Source organism: Phodopus roborovskii, unplaced genomic scaffold, assembly GCF_943737965.1.
Source record: "Phodopus roborovskii unplaced genomic scaffold, PHOROB, whole genome shotgun sequence".
Taxonomy (NCBI): Eukaryota; Metazoa; Chordata; class Mammalia; order Rodentia; family Cricetidae; genus Phodopus; species Phodopus roborovskii.
The window spans coordinates 8,009,904-8,033,644 of record NW_026126416.1 but is presented as its reverse complement, the minus strand read 5'-3'; the positions used below and the strand labels follow the sequence as shown (position 1 = coordinate 8,033,644).

At 36.1% G+C, this 23,741-nt stretch overlaps 1 protein-coding gene across 1 annotated transcript in view; it reads left to right on the top strand.

Moving 5' to 3' along the window:
* The window catches only part of Xrn2 (5'-3' exoribonuclease 2), a 69,920-nt gene that overhangs the window by 5,394 nt on the left and 40,785 nt on the right, over nucleotides 1-23,741 (top strand). Inside the window, exons 2-16 of the mRNA XM_051183227.1 lie at nucleotides 8,197-8,324; nucleotides 8,405-8,516; nucleotides 8,900-9,011; nucleotides 9,962-10,020; nucleotides 10,097-10,186; nucleotides 10,930-11,002; nucleotides 11,224-11,274; nucleotides 11,736-11,893; nucleotides 12,914-12,988; nucleotides 13,073-13,206; nucleotides 13,305-13,362; nucleotides 13,446-13,553; nucleotides 17,940-17,984; nucleotides 19,653-19,784; nucleotides 22,435-22,547. Coding sequence (XP_051039184.1) covers nucleotides 8,197-8,324; nucleotides 8,405-8,516; nucleotides 8,900-9,011; nucleotides 9,962-10,020; nucleotides 10,097-10,186; nucleotides 10,930-11,002; nucleotides 11,224-11,274; nucleotides 11,736-11,893; nucleotides 12,914-12,988; nucleotides 13,073-13,206; nucleotides 13,305-13,362; nucleotides 13,446-13,553; nucleotides 17,940-17,984; nucleotides 19,653-19,784; nucleotides 22,435-22,547 — 1,448 coding nt within the window. The remainder of the gene's footprint in view (nucleotides 1-8,196; nucleotides 8,325-8,404; nucleotides 8,517-8,899; nucleotides 9,012-9,961; nucleotides 10,021-10,096; nucleotides 10,187-10,929; nucleotides 11,003-11,223; nucleotides 11,275-11,735; nucleotides 11,894-12,913; nucleotides 12,989-13,072; nucleotides 13,207-13,304; nucleotides 13,363-13,445; nucleotides 13,554-17,939; nucleotides 17,985-19,652; nucleotides 19,785-22,434; nucleotides 22,548-23,741) is intronic.

Genomic DNA, 23,741 nt, shown 5'->3' with positions numbered 1-23,741 from the left:
TAACCACATGTGTATGTGTGAGTGTGCCTTGGTATGTCTGTGGAGATAAGAGAACAAATTTGGTTTTATCTACTATGTGGATCCTGGTGTTCAAGCTCAGTTCATCAGACTTGTTGGTAGTTCCTTGCTGGCCCTTTTGCTTCTTTTATTCTAATGCTGACTTTATATCATGCTACTTCACTGAAGATGTTTATCAGTTCTAAGAGTTTTCTGGTAGAATCTTTAGAGTAGTCTTTAAAAAATTATGTGTGTGTGAGAATGCCGTGGCAATAGCTTTACCCTCTGTGCCATCCTTAGGGCTTTTTGGGTATAGAACATTCAGTCTGCAAATGGGAATAATTTACTTTCTTCTTTCCTATTTATATCAGGTTTCTCTTTCTCTTGCTTTATTAATCCAGCTAAGAATTTTAGTACTGTATTGCAAATAGGAGTGGATAGAGTGGGCATCTTTGCCTTATTCCTCTTTTTAGAGAAAATGCTTTTCTCCTCCCCCCCCCCATTTATTATTGGCTGAGTTGGTTGTATTTGACATTTGTTATGTTGAAGTATGTTCCTTCTATTCCTGATTTCTTCAGGGTTTTATCATAAAGGAGTGTTGAACCTTGTTGGGGGCCTTTTCTGCATCTGAGATCATATCATTTTCTCACCTTTGCTCTATTTATGTGGTGTATTAGATCTGTGTATGTTGAAGGGATTCCTGTGTACCTGGAATGAAACAAACTTCATTATAAGGTCTTTTTAGAGTGTCCTTGAATTCAGTTTGAAAGTGTTTTACTGTGAATTTTGTGTCTGTGTTCACAGGGAAGAATGATCTATCTGTAGTTTTGTTGTGTCCATATTTCCTTCTGCTGTCAGAGTGGTACTCTTTTTTGAGAATGAGGTTAGCAGCTTTCTTTCTATTTCATGGAACTATTTGAGGAACATGGCGACTTCTTATTTAAAGATCTGGTAGAATTCAGCAATGAATCTGCCCTGGCCTGGGTTTTTCTTTGTTGGGAGAGTCTATTACAGCTTCACTTTCAGTGTACATTGTAGGTGTGTTTAAACATAAATTTTAAATTTGGTGAGTCATATGTGTCTAGGAATTTATCCACTTGCAGATTTTCCAGTTTATTGGAGTAGTTTTCAAAGTCGTCTCTAATGGGTCTTTGAATTTTTTTTTTTTTTTTGTTATCTATTGTGATATCTATCTCCTTTTTCATTTATGGCTTTATCAATTTGAATCTCCTCTCTTGGCTAATTTGATTAGGAATAGTAGTCAGTCTTATGCTGATCTACTGCTAATCCTCCCTGTTTGTTACAGTTCTGAGTACATGCTGCTGAAGTAAGCACAGTATCAGTCAATCTAGCTAATCTTTGCAAGATTGCTAGCATATTGTTTTGTGGCTGTGTTATATTTGGTTTTTGTTTGTTTGTTTTCATTCCTCTCAGAGAGGAACATTGTTTCTTGTTTGGGACTGTTAGAGAAAAACCCATGAGCACCTGTGTACTTCTTTACGTCATGGACACATACACTTCCATTTATGTGTGGAAATCTAGGAGTGAAATGATGAGATTACGTGGTAGGCCTATGTTTTAACTAGAAAGATCAGTCCTCCAGTCTGTATGTTAGGTATGCCGTCTTTTGATTTCAGCAGCACATGAGAGTTCTCAGTTACTTCACTTCATCGCCAATGATTAGTCTTTATAGGTTTAGATATTCTAGCATAATGTCATCATATTGTGGTTTTAAACTTGCGTTTTCTTAGTAACAAATGATAATAAAGCATTTTATCAAGTACTTTATGTAATTTTCTTAGACAAGAGGTCTGTTCTAATTTTTGTGACCTTATGTGAATTAAGATTATGTTCAGTTTTATTTAGATATTCTAGATAGAGGTCTTTAGGTTGATAAATATTTTACACACATTTTCTGTTAATCTTCTGATTACACTCTTACTTAAAAAATACCTTAAATTAAAATTTTTGTGTTTATGATTGTTTTGCTTGGGTGTATGTAGGTCTATGTAGCATGGATGTACAGTGCCTGAGATAGGGAGTTGGAACCCGTGGAGGAGTTTTGAGCCATCATGTCAGTGCTGGGAATTGAACCCAGGTCCTCTGGAAGGGTAGCAGTGGTTTTATCCACTAAGCTATCTCTCCAGCCCCTTAAAAATTAGAATTATAATGATTAGTAAGCTTTTCCTTTTAAATTTTTGCATTGTTGCTAAAACTTAAGTATTTGTCAAGATCATTTGAGTTCTCCTGTTTTCTTAAGAAGTTTTAGTTCATATGGTGCATTACATTGATTTTCGTTTTTTAAATGTGTTAAACCTATTTTGTGTTCCCTGGAAAGATTTCGGAGGTCATGTTATATTGTTTATTATTATCATTATTATTATTATTGTTGGGTTCAGTTCAGTAGTTTTCTTTTTGCAGGCATATTTACAAAAAATGCTTGTAGCATTCTTGCAATGTCTTTTAGTTGGTGATTTGTGTTTTATATTTTTGAGATGGGGAATCTCACTATGTAGTCCAGGTTGGCTTTGGTATTAGTATGATATATTGAGTTAAGTTTTGAATGTTAAATTGAGTTTGTATTCTTGGGCCAAATTTCACTTGGTTCTGTGTGTGTGTTTCTAGGGATAGTGGCTGACGTTTATTTGCTAGTGTTTGGGGGGGGGGGCTGACTTTTATTTGCTAGTGTTTTGTTGAGAATTTTTGCATTAATAGTCTCATGAGATACTCATCTGTTGTGCTTTGTCTGAATTTGGTGTTAAGATGATACCGGCTTTATAAAATGAATTAAGGAACGTTGGAAAGGGTTGATGAATAGCTGGTATGAATTCTTTTTGCATACTTGGTAGAATTCACCACTGTTGGCCTGAGGTTTTCTTACTGGTCAGTTTTTGAATTATTCAGTTTCTTCACTTATTATTGGTTTGTTTTGATCATCTCTTCTTGAATGATTTTGGTAGTTATGTCTTTCTAGTAATATGTTTGTCTGTGCTGGCTAATTTGTTAATATGTTTATTTGTAGTATTTTAATAATTATTTTTGTTTTATAAAGTTTGCAGTAAAATAAGTTTTTATGTCTCAGTTTAGTAATTTCAGTCTTTTTCTTGCTCGGGTTAAATAAAGGGCTGTCAGTTTCATTGATCTTTTTTGAAAGATTGGCTTAGTTTCACTGGTGTGTTGTTCTCTCCCGACTCTCCCCCCCCCCCCCCAATGAGCATTCTTTTCTGCCAGCCTGGTCCCAGAGCCTCATCAGCCCCAAATGAACATGCGGACTTATATTAATTATAATATTGTTGGCTATTGGCTTGGGCTTTTTATTGGCTAGTTCTGTCTTAAATATTAACCCATTTCTGTCAATCTTTGTATTGCCACGAGGCTGTGACTTACATGACTTACTCAGTAATGTAAGTGTCCTGCATGGTGACTGACTCTGCCTATGTTTCCCAGAATCCTCTTCCTCCTCTCCTAGTCCTGCCTATCTTGCTTCCCTATTGGCCAACAGTGCTTTATTCATCAACCAATAAGACAAGCATATATACACAGAAGACATTCCACCTTCAACCCCCACCTCCATTTTCTAGTTATTTTCTACGATAATTTCCATTCTTTTTGTTTTACGTTAGGCTTGGTTTATCCCTTTTTGTGGGGGTTTTGAAATGGAGAAAGGGTTAGGTTATTGAAATATTTATTATTATTATTATTATTATTATTATTATTATTATTATTATTATTATTGAGGCATAGTCCATTGTGTAAACAAAGCTAACCTCAGATTCAGGATCCTGTTGTTTCAGCTGACTGAATGCAAACAAATACAGATGTTTGCCATCTTGCCTGGTTTGATTGAGATTTTTTGTTAAAGGTCTGTTTTTATTTTATGTTTATCAATATTTGCCTGCATCTGTGTATGTGCACCATGTTCATACTTGGTGCTCACAGAAGCTAGAAAAGAATTTTTTTTCTCCTTTCTTCTCCTCTTCTTATTCTTCCTCTTTTTCCTCTTCTTCCTCCTCTGTTTTTGGCTTTTCAAGTTTCTCTGTGTAGCCTTGCCTGTTCTGGAAATCGTTCTGTAGACCAGGCTACCCTCAAACTCATATCCCTCTGGCTCTGCCTGCCTTCCGAGTGTTGGGATTAAAGGCATGCACCACCATCACCCTGCTAGAGGATGTTCTTTTATTAATATTTTTTGTTTTAGAGTCTTATTTTGAGGGCTGGTAAAATGGCTCAGTAGGTAAAGGCATATGCTTTCAAGACTTAAGTTTGAGCTCTGTAACTCACATGGAGAGGATTCTACCAGGTTGTCCTGTGCATGCTCCTTGCCTCCACATTTAAAAATGAAATAAAATGTAATTAAAAATTAAAAGTAGTTAAGAATATTTACTGCTCTTGAAGAGGACCTATGTCCCAGTACCTACTTTGGGTAGCTCACACCTGGCAGTAAACTCCAGTTCCATGGTCCCCAGTGTTACCTGTATTCACGTGGTATGCATATAAACAAGCAGGCACACATACATACACAGTGGAGCTACTTTAGCTTTCTTATATTGGTGATTTGCCTGATTTCTTCTCCCTACCTGTAAACTTCTATTCTGTATTGAGTCTCAACGCTGTTTCTTGTAGATTAGATACATTTTGATCCACTAGCATTCTGTGGTGTAGTTGCGGCATAATTGCCACTGTATTTGGATTTGTATTTCCCATTTGACCTTTTCTTTCCTATGTTTCATGTAGTTTTACCTCCTGTGTTCTTTCCTTTTGCATTGAGTGAGCATTTTCTAATGTTGTTTTCTAAAACTTCCATTAGTGATTTTATTTTACTCATTGTCTTGTTTTGCTTTTTAAAGATTGTTTTTCTGACATTATCGCTATAGAGTATGAATTATCTTGCAGAGTCACTTCTTTTCAGTCCAAAGAACATTCATATTTCTAGGATGTTAAACCTGCTATGTACAAATTCTGTTTCTCTTCACAGAGAAGTCTTTATTTCACCTTTATTTTTAAAAACATTTATTATTATGTATGTATAACACAATATGGAGACTGTGTGCCATGGCATGTACATGGGGGTCAGAGGACAATTTTTCAGAGTTGGTTCTTTGTCTACCTTATGTTGCTTCTAGGGATTGAGTTCAGGTGACCAGGATTGCTCAATAAAGGATTGCCTTCACCCCGTGAGACATCTCACTGGACTACATGCTTTAAAATTATATTTATTTTATTTATTTGGGGACCTTGGGTATATGATATGGTGTGCATATGGAGGTCAGATCTTCTACCATGTGGGTTCCAGGAGTTGAACTCATAGTCATCAGGCTTGGCAGCAAGGGCCTTTACCCTTTGAGCATCTTGCTTGCTTTCATCTTCATTGTTTAAAGATAACTTTCTTATTTCCTAGATAAAAGTTTTCCTTGGTTAACACTTAGTGTTTTTATGCCATCCTACTGCTTCCAGAGAAGGAAGATGTTGTTCTTACTGAGGTTCTCTTGAAAGTTATTAACCATTTACTATGTATTTGTTTATTTAAATGCTCTAGATTTATTATTTGATATGTTTGAGCGTTTTACCTGCATGAATGTGTGTGTACTTTGTGTGTGTGGTGCCTTTTGGAGTCCAGAAGAGGACATCCACTTCACAGGGACTGGGATTACAGATGGTTGTAAGTTGCCATGTGGGTGCTGGGAACCAACCCTGGGTCCCCTGCAAGAGCAATAAATACTCTTAATTGCTTGAGCCAACTTTCTAGCCTTTTTGAGCTTTATCCCAACTCCTTGGTTCTCCTAGTATATGCCCATATATATTTTTTTTTCCTTTTTGTATATTACAGCATTTCTACTGTGATGTTGTCTGTATTTTAGAGTTCATAGAGTTTCTAGGTATATTTTTTAAAATTTGGAATATTTCAGTGTTCTTTGAATATTTTTCTTTGTCCCATCCTTTTCTTTCCTTGCCATTGTATGTACATTTTTTTTTCTTTTTTCTTTCATACATTTTCATGGGTTTTCTTGGTAAAGTTACTGTTTGTCCTTAGAACATTTTCCAAAGACTTGGGATAGACACATGTGTTTATTGTTTGTTTGTGTCTTTATACGTTGCTCTGGCTTTCCTGGAACTCTGATCGAGACCCTCTTGCCTGACTCTACAGAACTGTCTAAAGTTCCCTCACCCTCAGTTACAATACACACTGAAGCTTGCTTTCATGCCTTCCCTTCCTCTGAGTAACCACTTTTCTGAAATGGTGTTTGCCATCATTGCCTTGCTTTTTTCTGTGCTTCCACTGCATGTGTATTCAGCCCTGACAGTATCTAGTAACTTAATGTATTTTTCTTCCTCTGGGATTTTTGTTCATTGGTATGTTTCTGACCATCCAGCTTGCTTTTTAGATCTTACTTAGTTTGGCAATCCAGTACATGGGTATACTGCCATTTATTAGTCCTTGTCTTCATGAGATTTTTCCCTACCTAAGTTAGCTCCAGATTTTTACTTTTTAAACAGCTTTATTTAGGTATACCTTTATTATTATTATGCTAAATATGTATATAATGGGTTTCACTGTGATATCTTCATACACATAAAATTATTTTGATCACGTTCATTCTTTATTACCCTTGAGATATAAATTCTATGTCATGAAACTAACTTGCTTAAAATTGTTTTGTTTTTGGTTATTTGCTTTTTGAGACAGAATTTCATTGTGCAGTCTTGACTGTCCTGAAACTCATTATATAGACCAGTCTGACTTCAAACTAATAGAGATCTGACTGTCTTTGCCTCCCACATGCTGGAATCAACAGTGTACACCATCTTGCCTTGCAGTGTCAGTAATTTTAGTATTTGCATTGTTGTGTGCTCATTGCTAGTATATAAATTAGATTTTTTTTCACTATCTAAAACATCGCATACTCATTAAAAGTTACTTTCATTTCTCCCACCCTTTCCCCACCCTCAGGTTGACACAGCCGTTATCAATTTCCTGTTTATATAGTTTTGTCTATTTGAGACTTTATTATAGAATCACAAAGGATGTGGACTTTGGTGACTGCTATCATTTAGCATAATGTTTTATGTTTAACTATGACTTAGCATGTACACAGTGGGCTTTTAAATTATGTACAGTTTTTGGTTTTGGTCCTATTGCTTTGTATTAGTTTGAGGACTCATACTATTATTAAAACAAAAATTAGGTCTTAATTTTTCGTTGAAATTCTGGAAGAAAAAAGCAAAAGTACTGTGATACCTTTGAGATACAACCCTACTTTTTGAAGGACTTAGCAGTCCTTCAAAGCAGTGAAAGTGACAATTCAATATAAAACTGGTGGTTACTACAAGAATATAGGCAAAGTTCTAAGGAAAGGCAAGAAGGTGGTAGGTTACAGATACCATGAAGTGAGTGACTTTTGATTTGTGTCTAGGCTCTGAAAACTTCTTAATTCTTTAGGAACTGAGTATTGGTAGAGAAGAAGGCAGCATTCTACCAAGAGGTGCAATAGAAAGGTAGTGTGAAATGACAGCAGTGTGAGATGGAACTTTTGTTTTTCTGCTTTGTTTTGCTTGTAGGTTTTCTTTTGAGATGGAGTCTTACTATATAACCATGGAACTTACTATGTAGTCCATTAGCCTTTAACTTAGGCTATTCCTTACTCCTTTCTCAGCCTCCTGAGTGCTGGGTACAGGTGTTAGGCACTACATAGGGTTTATAGGAGCTTTTGAGAAATGAATAAGCTACATAATATTGTTGTAGGGCAGGCTTAATGTTTCTCTGTTTGGTATGGAAAGCACTAGGAAAGTAGGCAAGGTTAGGCAAAGATGCTTTTTGTGTTTTGCTGATTAAATTCTGATCTGGAAATGAGATTGTGTACTGGTGAGGCAGTGCGTTGGAAGGTAATTGTGACTTTCTAGGTATAATAGCATGATATGCTCATGGCATGGAAGGGGATGGAAAAGCATTTTATATTAAATTGACAGAACTTGATGTGAATGATGAGGAAAGTCACTAAGAGACTCCTTCAACCTGCTTGGATACCTCAGCGATCTGAAATAGTTAACTTGAATTAGAAGCCGTTTACATTTTAATGGGTTAATTTGATTCTGTTTGTACTTGAAGTTTTTATTTTCAGTTCTGAAATTAAATTGGTTCATATTGAGCTTAGTACCTGTCATATTTAGATCTTAACTATCAAACTATTTATCACTTTTTCATAGCCAAAAGAATGCAATGGTGTAAAGATTCCAGTTGATGCCAGTAAACCTAATCCAAATGATGTGGAGTTTGATAATCTGTATTTGGATATGAATGGAATCATTCATCCTTGTACTCACCCTGAAGACAAGTATGTAATCCATTTTTGCCATTGATAGCACAGGCCACAGAAGTACTATATTCTATTACATCGTCTGCTTATTATTATAGACCAGCACCAAAAAATGAAGATGAAATGATGGTTGCAATTTTTGAGTACATTGACAGACTTTTCAATATCGTAAGACCAAGAAGACTTCTCTACATGGCAATAGATGGAGTGGTAAGTGCTAAAATAACTTAGAAGTCTCTCTTTATTCTTACTGTTTTCTGACTGTCTTAATGAAAGTAAGTTGAATAGTGAAAAATATTGATTGTGGTTAATTTTAGAAAGAAAAGCCTGATTGATACTTCAATAGTTCATTAATACTTTCTTTTAGTGCTTATTTTCTGTCATTTACTATGCAATGCTAATGTCTTAGTGATGATTGCCCTTTTGAAGTGACGTAGACTGATGAGTGAATTTAGTTACTTGAAAGTACTAGGAGACATATACAAAGGTGTTGAGGGAAGAGGCAGTTTGGATTTACTATGGTTGAATACATTGTATAGATTTGCTTGTGACTATTTTGAATAGTATTATGTAAGCATGAGATATGTTTTTAGGCACCGCGTGCCAAAATGAACCAACAGCGGTCAAGGAGGTTTAGAGCATCAAAGGAAGGAATGGAAGCAGCAGTTGAGAAGCAGCGAGTCAGAGAAGAAATACTTGCAAAAGGTAGGGAGAATGTATCTTTAATTTGGACTTTTCCCCTTTTTCTGTAGTTCCCAATGCTTTAAAATTCCTGGTGGGTACCTAGGGTAGAGCTAAGTGTTAGAGGAAAGGTAAGTGGGAAAGGGATACTGAGGCCAACTAGAACTGGTTCTTCCCAAACCCAGTGTATGTGGTATGATTGTTTTTTTTTTTTTTCAGATTTATTTGTTGGCATGTGCTACCTATAGTACTATAATAGACAAGAAAGCCACAATTATGTTTGACACTGTAATTGGATTTTTCAGCTGGAGAAAAAGATGTCATGGGTCTGCATTTATAAATTTTACTATGCTATAGTAATTTGTTTGGAAGTGTATAGTTATCTTAGCCAATGCTTGTAATTAAGATTCTTAAAGCTTGTTTATGATAGAATATCTTAATGATTTATTAAGAACCACTGTCAAAATTAAAACCATTTGTTTTCTTACAGTGGAAAGACTTCATGATTTTTATTTTACTGTGTTTTAGCATCTTTTGTATTCTATGTATTGTTTGACAATCTTGTTAAAGAAGTAGTTCTTAATCTGTGTGTTGTAACCCCTTTGAGGGTCAAACAACCCTTTAATAGGGGTTGTATGTCAGATATCCTACATGTCAGATGTTTACATAATGATTAATAGCAGTAGCAAAATTACAGTTTTGAAGTATAAATGAAAATAACTTTATGGTTGGGTGTCACCACAACATGAGGAACTGTTTTAAAGGGTCTTATAGCATTAGAAAGGTTGAGAACCACTGTAATTCAGCTTTATTTAAATTGAAGGAGGAAAATGCTATTTTCTACTTGGAAAGGGGGTTATCTTTTTCTAAGTGATAACATCTTTCATATTTGAATGTTTTTGTTTCTGTTATTAATGTTGATTAATTTACTTAACTGTTTATGGGGAAAACAAAACATTGCCTCTTTTGTCTAGGTGGCTTTCTTCCTCCAGAAGAAATAAAAGAAAGATTTGACAGCAACTGTATTACACCAGTAAGTAGTCTTAGGCTTTGCTAGCTGCTTCTAACTCTTAAATGATAGGTTAATTTCTTTCTTTCTATCATTTTAGGGGACTGAGTTCATGGACAATCTTGCTAAATGCCTTCGCTATTACATAGCTGATCGTTTAAATAATGACCCTGGGTGGAAAAATTTGACAGTAAGTTTCACACTTTGGTACTTCAGAAAGATTAGAGTGATCATTTGAGGTTATACTTTGACATGGCTGATATTATTTATCCCTTCTCCCCATAAAATGCTTGTTGGCTGTCAGAGAAAAGAGAACCTTTCCGGGTTACTGGAAATGGGTTGCCTTGCATGGTCAGGTTTTCTATGGCTGAATTTCCTCTTAATGTCAATTTTGTTGTTTTATCTCAGTATGAAGCTATAAAATGGAATTCACAATGTTTAAAAATATATGTATAAGACTGTAATTTTCAACTAGAAAGTATATTTGTCATTAGCCATCAAAATGTAGCGGATGAAAGGGATTGCATTTACAAATGGATATTTCTCATAAACATTTAAATAAAACTTGAGTGAACTTTTCTGTAATTGTAGCTTAAGGTGTGTTTCCCTTTAATTAGACTTGGTAAACTGTTTTATTGGTTGCTCTTAGATTTGGTACTATATCCTTGACAGTAAGTAGTCAGAATCTGTGACCTGATCAGTAGTACAAATGGTATCTGACCCTAGTCATTTTATTCTTTTCAATTCTATGTGATAAGTCAGTTAATCAGTGGTATAGTGTGAGTGTTTAGCATACATCTTTAGTGATTTTTCCAACTAGTGACACCACATTAATAATATCAACTCAGTTTTTCTTAAGTCAGTCAGTTCTTCCCTCTTGGTTCTGGTAGAAATTGGGGAGGAGAACTAAATATATAAAACCTTTTTTAATAGGTTATATTATCTGATGCTAGTGCACCTGGTGAAGGAGAACACAAAATCATGGATTATATTAGAAGACAAAGAGGTAAAATTCAAAAGTATATGATTGTATGTTCTAACAAACATAAGTCAGTCTGGGGATATAGCTTAATGGTAGATGATTTACCTGCACATGGAGTACCTTGTATTCTATCCCAAGCACTTCCAAAAACAAAAAGGTCATTAATTAGAAAATGCTTGGCAAGTTTTGCTACTTCTGTGTATATGATATGTTTCTATAAATAATTTGTTTCCCTCCTTTTTTAGCCCAGCCTAACCATGACCCAAATACTCATCATTGTTTATGTGGAGCTGATGGTATGTATGTTTCTTCTTGAGGATTTACTGTTCTTGGATTAAACCAGAGTATATTGGTGGGTGTTGTGTGGTGGGTATTTCAGGGTTGGTTGACAGTTCTTAGATGTCTTGCCTAATTTTTGTAGGAACCACTATTAATTTGCTGTTATACTGTGATCAGTGAGCACATGAATTTTGTTCTTTTTTTTTTTTTTTCAAACTTTAGGTAGCATGTTGCTGACTTTACAGTGGGCTGTTTCCCATATATAATCTTGAGTGGTGGTTTATTATAGGTCCATGGCTCTGAATGACTGTAAATAGAACTATGACTCGGATGACTTTTTAAGTTTTGTTGCCTTGCTTTGTGTTTAGTGGGGCTTTTTCTCCTGTCATTGTTTAGTAGTATTTTGATTATGGTAAAGGATCCTTCCAAAGTACCATTTACTTGTTTTTTTTTTTTTTCCTTTCTTATTGACTGATAGCTGATCTCATTATGCTTGGTCTTGCTACACATGAACCTAACTTCACTATAATCAGAGAAGAATTCAAACCAAACAAACCCAAACCATGTGCTCTTTGTAATCAGTTTGGACATGAGGTTAAGGATTGTGAAGGTTTGCCAAGAGAAAAGAAGGGAAAGGTAAGAACTTTAAAATGGACAGTACTGCAATTGAAAATATGCGCACTGCCACAAAATATACTGTTTAACTTTTTTAAAATGTACTGTTAATCATCAAGTCTGTTCAGGCTGCCTCATAAAAGTATTTCACAGAAATGCACCTTTTAAAGTAATGTGAAATAAATCTGTATTTGAAAGTTTACATATACTTATTTTTTTTTCTATTTTATATTTCTCCAATGTAATTTTTATTTCTGTGAAGGTAAGTTCTTGTAGATGATGATGCCCATTGAATGTGAATTGTTTATGGAAGGCATTTTAAGTGATTACTATTTATTTAAAGGAACAACAATTCAAATACATTAAACACCATGGCATTGTTATGTTTTTTTCCCATTTTTCCACTTATTTGAGCTCACTTGGTTGGAGAAAAAGTGAAAAAACAGATATTTCAGATAGAAGATAGAATAAATGAAGTATATCTGTATCCAAGAAGGGACCAGAGGAATAATGCAACAAAATACTAATATTGATTGGACATAGATGATGAAAGGCAAATAGTTCATATTGACCTATGAATTAAAATTGTTTTTATTTTTCTTTAAAAGGCTTTATTTGAAACTGTGTGTGTGTGGCGGGTGGTGATGGGGTTGTGGTACTCTGGAACTGGAGTTACAGGCTGTTGGGAGCTTCTTGATGTGGGTATTGTAAACTGATTGTGGGTTCACTGAAACAACATCAAATATTCTTAAATCACTGAGCCATCTCTCCAGTTCCTTTGACATTTTTAAGGGTTATAAAAATATTCTAGAACATGAAAGAATATTCACCTGTATGTGTTTCCCCAAAAGTAAAATATGCACTCCTGGCCCTTCATACCAAATAATTGCATAGCTCTGGTCTAGGTGTGATTATTTTAAAATGGTTTGGTGAACTTTTTAAATTTAATACTTAAAATTAATATTAAATCCCTAAAATATGGGTGGGTAGAAAAACTTGCAGGGTTTAGGCAGGGCGTAATCTCCACTGTCTTTCTTACAGCACGATGAACTTGCAGATAGTCTTCCTTGTGCAGAAGGGGAGTTTATCTTTCTTCGGCTGAATGTCCTTCGAGAGGTATGTTTCATTGGTTATTGGAACTGCACTCCTCAAACATGTTCTTTTCATTGCTTTGATGCCAGCATTCTGTTTTGGTTGTAGTATCTGGAAAGAGAACTCACCATGGCCAGCTTACCATTCCCATTTGATGTGGAGAGGAGCATTGATGACTGGGTGTTCATGTGCTTCTTTGTAGGGAATGATTTCCTTCCTCACTTGCCGTCCTTAGAGATTAGGTATGTATATTTGTGGGATGTTCCAATGACTGTCTCAGCCTTCTTGACTTTACAGAGCCCACTGGTCCTAATGAATAATGTTTATCTCCTGGTGGCAGGGAAGGTGCAATTGATCGTTTGGTTAACATATACAAAAACGTGGTACACAAAACTGGGGTAAGTTTATTCTTGAATAATTTAAAAGCAGAAGTATTTGATTTTCGAAGAACATCATTTTACATGTATTTTATCACTTACAGGGTTACCTTACAGAAAGTGGTTATGTCAATCTGCAAAGAGTACAGATGATCATGTTAGCAGTTGGTGAAGTTGAGGATAGCATTTTTAAAAAGAGAAAAGATGATGAGGTAAATACATTGCAGTAGCTAAAATTGCTCCTGTCTCTCATAGACTGTGATGTACTTTTTAACCTGTCTGTGTGTAATACTGCTGTAATGTGTTGGTTGTCATTTATATAATCCCAGGATTGGTACTTGGCTGTTTTATAAAGGCTGTGATGCTTGCTGTATAGATCTGTATGTTACTTGAGTTGTACTACAGGTTTTCTCTTCCTAATCTTATTAAAGCATGGTAATTAAGAATCTGGGAAATGATAGGCTGATGGATGTTTATTTGGGGGAGAAATCACTTACACCAGAAACATATGACCGCTGCAGGTTCCTATCCCAAGGATGCCTCTGGATGCTCTCTGTCTCTGACCAGGAAGTAAGAGTGTGAGCTGGGTTGGGACCCCAGATCTAGTCTCCCCCCAGGTCGCGCCTGCACTTGTCCCCATGGGCCAATGGGCATGGTCAGTGCAACAGGTGCAGGCGGGGTGGATATCTCACTACAGCTTATTTTGGATATAAATCTAAAACTAGCCAAAACATGACTGCCATGTTTTATAGGGACCATTTATACTCTAGAAAACAGGGTAAGGTCTAGGAATTTGTATTCTAGGAGTTCAGGTATAGGATCTGAGTTGGATGGCATCAGCTAGGGCAGAATGATGGAAGAATGTAGGCTTTGTGGAGGGTGGTAATTCTTAAGTAAATTGAAACGTAGAGGAAGGAACTGAAGTAACAGGGCACTTGGAAGTTGATTATATGATTATATAGAGAAGTCCAAGTTTCTATCCTAGCCAGTTCATTGTTTGTTGAGTCCATTCACTGAGATAGCATATACTATGGTTATAGGAGAGTGGAGTGAGAGACCAGATACAAATTGAAGTTCATTTTGGAGATGAGTATGAGGGGACTACAGGATGCCTGATATGGGGAAAGTCCTGAAGACAATTTTAGAACCTTGGTTGATGGGAGGAGGTACTTCAAACCTTGAATAGGAACGTGAAATCTATGGGAGCTTGTGTGAAATGAAAGTGCTCTATGAGAGCTTGGGAAACATTGACCATTAATAAAAGAGGAACCAGTTCTAGAGTGGTAGAGGAACCCTAAATAGAAAACAAGCTTCAGGTTACAGTGTCTTAGTCACTCTAGTCCTTGACCAGGGGTGCAAAGCCTCAGGAAGCTGGTGGGCTGGAGCAGCAAAGGGTATAGCAAAGGAGACCAGAATGGGGAAATGAGCTGATAGTAGATTTTTATAGGGAAAGAAAGCCTTTTGTAAGCTGATTTTGTAAAAAGGCACATGGAGCATTGAGCAAATAGCAAGTAATAATTATATTGTTTCTGTTTTCCTCATCTTTGTATATCACAATTCTGTTCTCTTAGTTTTAGGACTAATGATGAGTTGACTAAGAAAACATTCTTTCCAATTGCCTACAGTATTTAGTTGTTATTCTTCAAGTTTCTACTGGAGCAACCATTTTGGAATTGGGGTGGTGTGTGTGTGCATTTTCAACACTTAACAATGTTTTTACTTTATTGCTATTTATACTTAACAAAAAATATTGTATACTGTGTTACGGCTTGGTGTAAGACTGTAAGAACAGTCTTCTTATGTGGCTTTAGCAGGTGCTGTACCATAAATACCGGTGATAACTTGGCATTAAAGGGGAAGGGATTTGATTTCTACCTCAGTGTTTCAGACTTAATATGATTTCTGGGTGACCAAGTGAGAAGGTATTTTAAGCCTTGGTGTTCCTGAAGTCATTGTCTTTTGCCCATGGTTGCAAATGGGAAACATCAGAATTTCAGTACGACACTTCTAGAAAGTATGCTTGTGGTTTTTGATACATTAATGAAGGTGTTCATAGCACATACAATTTAAAGACCAATAACCAGTAGTGTGTTGTTTTGTTTATGTGTGACTAACAACCCTTAGAGCCAGTAGAATGGAAGGTTTCAGAAATGGATGCATCAGTAATTACTAAAATTGAGCAATTAAGCCTAAATTGTGATGTTTAGTTTATGAACTTGGGTAATCCTTTCTATGAGCCTAGCTATGTGCCAGTGATAAGTAGGAACAAAACAAAACACTAAAATAAAGCCAGACAAAAAATTCTGCCTTTTGGGAGCTTGCATCTTTAGGGAAAGATGAACAAAAACATAAGTAACCAGCTCAGCCATACAATTAATGTGGTAGAATTGTAAATGCCATTAATATAAAAAGAAAAAAGAAACAGCTGAGACAGTATCTTTCAAAGTGATAACTGCAAGATTGCAGTTCTAGAAATCACAGTGAGGCCTTGTGGACAGATGAGTGTGAATAAAGACATGAATAATGTGGAGAAGTATGTCATGTAGATATTTAAAGGCAGCACCTAGAACCCAGAGAACAGTAGTGCCAAGGCTGTGGACAGGAGGTGCCTTGTATCTACACTGAACTGCAAGGAGCAAGTAGTGTGTGGCAGGAGCAAAGGAAGCAAAGCAGGTCAGAGTATTGGTATGAGGTTCCAGAGTGATGGAGGGCCAGATCTAGTACCCCTAGAGGCCACTTTAGAAACTTAACTGTATTATGCATCAATGAAGGATTCTGGATAGAAAAATCTGACTTTACACCTAGCTTGTTTTGTTTTGTTTTGTTTTTCACCTGGCTTGTTTTAATTAATCATGAAGAGTGGAGGGATTCTGAACAAGTTTTGAGAGTAGTACTAATGGGGCTGGCTAATAGGCTAAATGCAGGTTGAAATGAGAAATGAGGTGTCAAGAATGACTCCAGGATACTTCCAAGCAGTTAGAAAGGAACACCTCTCCTAAGACAGATTAGGGTGCAGAGAAGTCTTAGAGGTGGAGGTGAGAATTCCATGTTTAGTTCAAAGTGCCCAGATGGAGATTTTGAAGTGGGAGAGGTCCTGGTTATTAGCATTTAGATCATGTTTAAAGCCAGGAGAGCAGGTGCTCATTCCCATGGGAAGAGAGAAGTGAAGAGGTCCAAGTACTGCCCAGGGAACAGTAACATTGTGCAAAGGCAGGAAGCTAGAGTGGGGGAAAGCCAGGCAAAGAGTGTGACTCAAGGAAGTTCTGAAAATAACAGATTTCACAATCTACTGATGGCCTAGATGGAAGCTCTTGAGAGAGAGAGAGAGAGAGAGAGAGAGAGAGAGAGAGAGAGAGAGAGAGAGAGAGAGAGAGAGAGAGTTTGATTAGTGTGGGAGCCAGTTAGATAGCTCAGTGGGTAAAGGTACTTGCTGCCAAGTCTGATGGACCTGCATTTAGTTTCTGAAACCCACTTGTTAAGAGAGAACAGACTCCTTGAAATTGTTCTCTGATCTGTGTGCACACGTGTATGGCTCCCTCTATGTAAATTAAGAAAAGAAATCACATGGAAGAAAGCCTAGGTTGGATTTCCAGAACCACAGAAAGGAACAAAAGAGGAAGAAGTCAACAGTTTCTGAATTTCCATACCATTGGAGGTTACATAGCCTTATCTTTGGGAATGCTTTGTTAAACCCCTCTTCTGAGCCAGGTGTGGTGGTGCATACTTAATTTCAGCAGAAGCAGATGGATCTGTGAGTTCCAGGACACAAGGAAAATGTCTTGAAAAAAAAAAAAAAAAAAAAACAAAAAAAAAACAAAACCCCTCTCCTGGCAGAAAGCACCAATTTCAGATCTAATTAAAGTTTTGTATTACGCTTGGCAGAGTGCACTTAGGATAGTCACCAGTACTGCTAGCTTCCGTTTTAGGCCATAGGTGTGCAAACCTGTGGAGTGGGCCATTGTAAATGAGTAATATCAGTTCCAAATCCTGGAGAGTTGAAATCATGGCTGCCCTTTGAGAATAGGGAGAAAGGACCCTACCCTATGCATAAACTTGGCCCAGAATAAACAGTAAATCTGAATTCCCTGTTTTCTGTTGATAGCTTTTTAGAAGCTGGGGGTTAGTGTTTGTAGAATCCCACTTCTTTCTTGCTTGCCATTCATGCTAGAATTAGAAGTGATTAACCTTTAGTAATGTAACTGAGTGTCTTTATTCAACTGTCTTGTAGAGGTTTTAAATGGTAATTATATTTAACAATTTAAGATTCATTGTTTTTGTATTTGTATTTTCTCTATATTGAAAATCTCATTCGATCTAGTGTAAAGCTAAGGTCTTTGTCATAGCTCTTTCATTTTCCTGAGATGTATTCTTAAGATCCTACAACTTTAAGAACAGTTTATTTTTATCTAAATTCAGTCTTTTTGCTTATCCAAAGTTCTGAAAAACAGGGCTTTGTATCTATACAAAGTTTAGTTAGGCCCAGGTTATTGATAACTTCCTTTAAAGCTTAAATGGTCTTTCGAATCACTCCTGCTAATGTTTAACTCTGACGTTTTTGTGTAATTATTTGACAGAATATATGGATTTTATACTTTTAGGACAGTTTTAGAAGACGACAGAAAGAAAAAAGAAAGAGGATGAAGGTGAGTTTTAATTAATTGCATGAGATTTGTCAAAGCTTAATTTTTTTTTGAGGATGTTTTTATTCATTGCAATAACTATTCCTTATTCAAGAACATCCATACACAGCTAGCTATCTTAGAGCTGGCAAAAGAACACTGGTGTGTGTGTGTGTGTGTGTGTGTGTGTGTGTGTGTTGAGATAGGGAATCTGTCTGTCTATCTATCTATCTATCTATCATCTATCCCTCCCAAATTAGTCTCCCAAGTGCCATTATACATAGTCACTCCTTCATTTTTAAAGAAGCCTTTCCCAAGGTTAGGAGTCAGGGGTTCTACCTGATGATAGGAAGTGGGCAGCAAGTGGCACTTGGTTGTTAGAATTGTTTGTAGCAATTAGGAAGTTATTGTACTAAGAATAGTTGGCCCTTTGCATCTTCTTGGAAGTTACTGTATATATTTTCTCTTCCTCATCTTTGTCAGATTCTAATCCACTTAGAATGTGACCTTCTGAACTTTTGTTTCTTTCTCTGAAATCTCCTCAGATTCTTCAGTACCCTCAGAACTCAGTTCTGTCTTGGTTTTGGTCTAATTCTGACTATCTAGCTTATTTTCCTTCATTCTTTCTTCTAAATTCACCTACTGTGATGTTGAGTGTGTCATTGCTTCCTTCCCTCCCTCCCTCTCTCCCTCCCTCCTTCCCTCCCTCCCTCCCTCCCTCCCGTCATCTCCCCCTCTCCCTTTCTCTCCTTTACTGTGTTTTTTAAGAACTGAGCACTATCTGGAAACTGAAAGGGAGAAATGTTAAGTTGTTTACCATGGCATTTGGATTCAAGAGCACTGTCTTAGTTAGTTACTATTCCTATAATGAAACACCATGACCAGATACAACTAGGAAAGCTTTTATTTCACTCAGAGCTCCAGATAAACAGCTCATCACCAAACAACGAGGGCAAGGAGCTGAAGGCAGTAGCTGGTGTAGAGGCCACCACTGAAGAATGTTTCTTATTGGCTTTCTTCTCATGGCTTGCTCAACCTGCTTTCTTACAGAACCCAAGACCACTAGCTCAGGAGTGGCATCACCCATGATGGGCTGGGCCCTCCCCCATCAATCACTAGTTAAGAAAATTCCTACATCTGGATTTTTATGGGGGGCATTTTCTCAATTGATGTTCTCTCTTTTCAGATGACTCAAGTTGGGTCAAATTGACATAAAACTAGCCAGTACAAGCACTTAGATTGGGAGAGACATATTCCTGTCATCTATATTATTCTCTCTCAATACTATTAATTAGAGCTCTAATTGTATCTACTTAGTAAATAAAAAAACTTAGTTGTAACAGGTTATGTCTAAATAAAAGTTGTTTTAGTGTTTTTTTAAATGTATATTATCATTTTTTCACCTGAATTATAGTTTGTGTTTCCTAAAATTGTAAACAAACATTAATATGAGACTTAAAACGATCCTGTGTATGAAAACAATATATATATTATGTGTACTTTATGGCAAAGTTATTAAGTATTATAGGCTGTTGCTTATAAGGTGTAAATAACCTTGTAATGTTCTTGGAAATCTGTGTGGTTTTCAATGAGTTTAATAGTAAAGCACTTAAAATGAGGACTATTCCATTGTCCTCTTCGCTTCCTGTCACTAACTGTATTGTAATTTATTTTTACTTCTATTTATGTTAGAGAGATCAACCAGCTTTTACTCCTAGTGGAATATTAACACCTCATGCCTTGGGTTCAAGAAATTCATCAGGTTGTCATGTAGCCAGTAGTCCAAGACAAGCAGCCTATGAAATGAGGATGCATAGTAACTCTGTAAGTGGCTTGCTTCTCTGTGATGTTGTGTGATAAATGTTCTGTTCTTTTTAAAGAGTTGTGTCTGTGAATTTTATCATTTTCTCTAAAGCTTTGTTTGACAGGTTTTTTCCAACATCTTTTGTCTCAGAATAGTTTTAACTTTAAACTATGTTTATCAAATGAAAATTACAAAGTGAAATGAAAGAAAAGTATATGGGATATTCAATACATGTTAACATAAAGAAATAGCTAAGTGGCTATGGTGTTCCCATAATACATGTACTACAGCTGCTTTTCTCTACCCCAGAGAACTGAGTAGATGACGCTAAAAATATGACTGGGATATTTAGATGTCTCCTGGCCTAGGCTAGAGAGGACAGTGACTTTTGCTTTCTTATTTTTCTCTTTCTTTTAGGGACCAGTTATGAGTTTTGCCATTTGTTTCTTACATTTACAAATTAAAGGAACCAGAGTTTGTGTAGTAAGGGACACCTTAAAATATCTTTTCAGAACTGTACTATGCCTAATTGGTCATGAGGATTTAGTCATTCAGTATCTTTTTTTGATAGCCTAAGAAATACTGTATTTTTATTTTAAGTGTATGAATGTTTTGCTTGCACATTTGTGTACCAGGTCTATGTCTGATGCCTTTGGAGGTCAGAAAAGGGTATCTGTCTTAGTTAGGATTGCTATTACTATGATGAAACACCATGACCCAAAGCACCTTGGGGAGGAAAGGGGTTATTAGGCTTTCATATCTTTAGCACTGTTCATCATTGAAGGAAGTCAGCACCAGAACTCAAACAGGGCAGGGTCTTGGAGGCAGGAGCTGATGCAAAGGCCATGGAGAGGTGCTGCTTACTGCCTTGCTTCATATGGCTTGCTCAGGTTGTTCTCTTATAGAACCTAGGACGACTAGTCCATGCATAAGAACACCCACAATGGCCTGGGCCCTCCCCCATCTATTACTAAGAAAATGCTTACAGGCTTGAATGTCACCAAATAGATAAGGCTTAAATAATAGTGATCATTTCCTGGTTGATTAATCACTGTGCTAGGCAGGCAGAATGCTAGCCAGTAATCTTTGATACACAAGATTTTATTTTGCACTTACTATTCATCTAAAGAGAATATCATCATCAGTGTAAGGTGAAACTCACAGAGGTTATGTTGTTCAAGGCCATGCATGAAGCCAGTAAAGGTTGAACTTGATGTGTCAGCCTCTGATCTGTCTGATAATGTCTCTCATTTTCCAAATACAAAGATACCTTTTTATGTTGATTTGTTTAGTCACTATAAGTATGTGTTTTTAAAAGAAGTTATTTAATAATTATTATTATATTTGTGTATGATGTATATGTGGGTGGGTGCTGTGAATCATTGTGCACTTATGGAAGTCGTAGGACAATTTGTAGAATTGGTTTTTACCTTCCACATTTTTTCTTAAAAACAAAGTTTCACTATGTAGCCCTGACTGGTACTGACTAGACCAGCTAGTCTCAAACTGATAGACTTTGGGATTAAAGGCCTGCCTTTACTTTTTAGATATGTGTGGGTTGAATTCAGGTTGTCATACAGGTGCAGCAATTGCTTACTCACTGAGCCATCTCTCTAGCCTTGGGTATATATACATTGGTCAGAACATCTGACATATTTTTGAAAGATAGTACTTTTAAGTTCTCTTGTGAAGTATAGCTTAACTTGGTATGTGAACTGTCTTCATGGAAAGTATTAAGCCTTGAGAGCCTTGTTTGCTCTCAATCTAAAAGTAATTCAGCTTACTTAAAATAGCTAATCTGCTGTGATTAACTCAAGGAAATATTAACTATGATAGTGTTTTTTATCATGACAATTTTGATAATTTTTCTTAACTATAATTGGAAAAGATTTTTAATTTTTTAACTAAATATTAAAATACTTAGGGTCCTATTGTGTCCTTTGAATTTGGTACAGTGGAAAACTAATATAGAATCCAAGGATTTGCAATACTAACAAAAATAATCTCCAGTTTTCTATTTTATATACTGAATTTTAAAGCAATACATATAAAATAATTTAACAGTTTTTATATGGAATTTCATTAAGTTTCTGCTTTACAGGGTGGTTGGGTATGGCTAAACACTTACTATTTGATGACATTCTCACTCTGATGTATGCATGTGTGTATAATTGTTATTTATTACAGATAATGTGAAACACACACACACACATATGAATTGTTCTTCAGAGGTCTTCTTTTTTATTGTTGTTGGTTTTTGTTTTTGCTTTTTTTTTGTTTTGTTTTTTAAATTACTGGTTGAGAGTAGAAAATGATTGGGAATTCATAATACCAGGAAACTACCAAAGGAAATCAAGGTTCAAGTTAATAATTTTTATTTTTTTATGTCTGTTAAACTATTGTTCTTTTAAACAAGTTTTGCCCTAATACTTCTTTGGAGTTTGAACATAGAAAGCCTGGCAGTTTGGATTTCTGGGAAGGGGACTGGTGTGGGATAAGGTCAGTCTCTGTTCTTTCTAGGTATGTTTAATAGCTTTAAAAATTATCATTTGCTCTTTGTCTAATAGCTTTAAAAATTATCACCATGAAACTCTTAAGTGGTAGTTTGGCTATATAGTCTTGTGTAAAATGAATAATGAAATCCTTCTGCAATGTCATAATTTTCTACAGAGTCCCTCAATATCTCCTAATACAAGTTTTGCATCTGATGGCTCCCCATCTCCAGGAATTAAGAGAAAAGCAGAAGACAGTGACAGTGAGCCAGAGCCAGAGGATAATGTCAGGTAAAGCCTTTTTTCTTTCTTTCCTTTTTTGTGGTAGTACTTTGTTAGCAAATTGCTGAAATAGATGTGGTCTAATTAATGCTATTTAGCTTAGAGCAGCAATGCCTTCAGATACTTGCCTGTGATCTTTTTATCCAGCAGTAATTAATGTGGAGAGTTAGAACAGTCACTAATTCCAGGGAGATGTGTAAGCTATTGCTGTTAAACCCAAGTATCTAGATTAGTATGCAGGCAGCTTTCTGTCTTACAAGCCACTTTCCCCTCTGAGACCAAGCGCTAGATTGGCTAGGCATGATGTTTAGCTCCAATGATGTGATCTGAATGTTACTGTTTAGAAATTAAATTTTCAAGTTGCTTAACCTAGAAAGTTCAGATACATTTGGACAATAACATAGTTTGCTTTAGTATTCTCAACTGAAAAGGTTTCTCCTTAAAATGAAATGTGCAGAAATCATTTTAAGATATAAATATTTATTTTTTAGAAAGAACTATAGAATTACTTATGTACAATTTTGTTTATTACAGAGGAGTTTCTTTTTAACTGCATACTTAAATTCTATAGTGGAAAACTTTGATTCTGTAATTGGTTCAGAGACTGCACTTGGAATCATTCTATAAAGAAGTTACTAGCCTGTCCTGTTACCTGAGTCTAGATTACTTTGAGTGTCCTTTACAAAAGGCCACCAATTTAAAAAACATTGTAGCTCACTAAGAATTTAGGAAAATGTATCTTTCAATGTTCAGCAAGGCATACTTCTTGTACAGGAAATAGAATGTGGAAATCCTTATTTACAATTAAGAACTTCATTATATGGTTTATTTTCCTAGTATCCTTTAACATTGGATCAGTGGGGAAAATATCAGATCAATGAATAGCCATGCGATAAACATTTATTTAATATAGCTCTAGTCTTCCTTTTCTGTCTCTTTGGGTTTCCATCCTAGAAGTTTTCTTTTATATTTAATTTTTTAAAATGTGTTTTAGTCTGGATTTATGTCTATGTACCATGTGTGCCTGGTACATGGAAAGTCAAGAGGATGTCAGATTCCCTGAAATTGGAGTTACAGGTGGTGGTTGGGTGCTGGGATTTGAACCCTGGTCTTCTGGAAGAGCAGCTAGTGCTCTTAAACTCTGATCTATCTCTACTCTGAGCAGTCTCCCCACCACTCCACCCCCCCCTTTTTTTTTTTTTT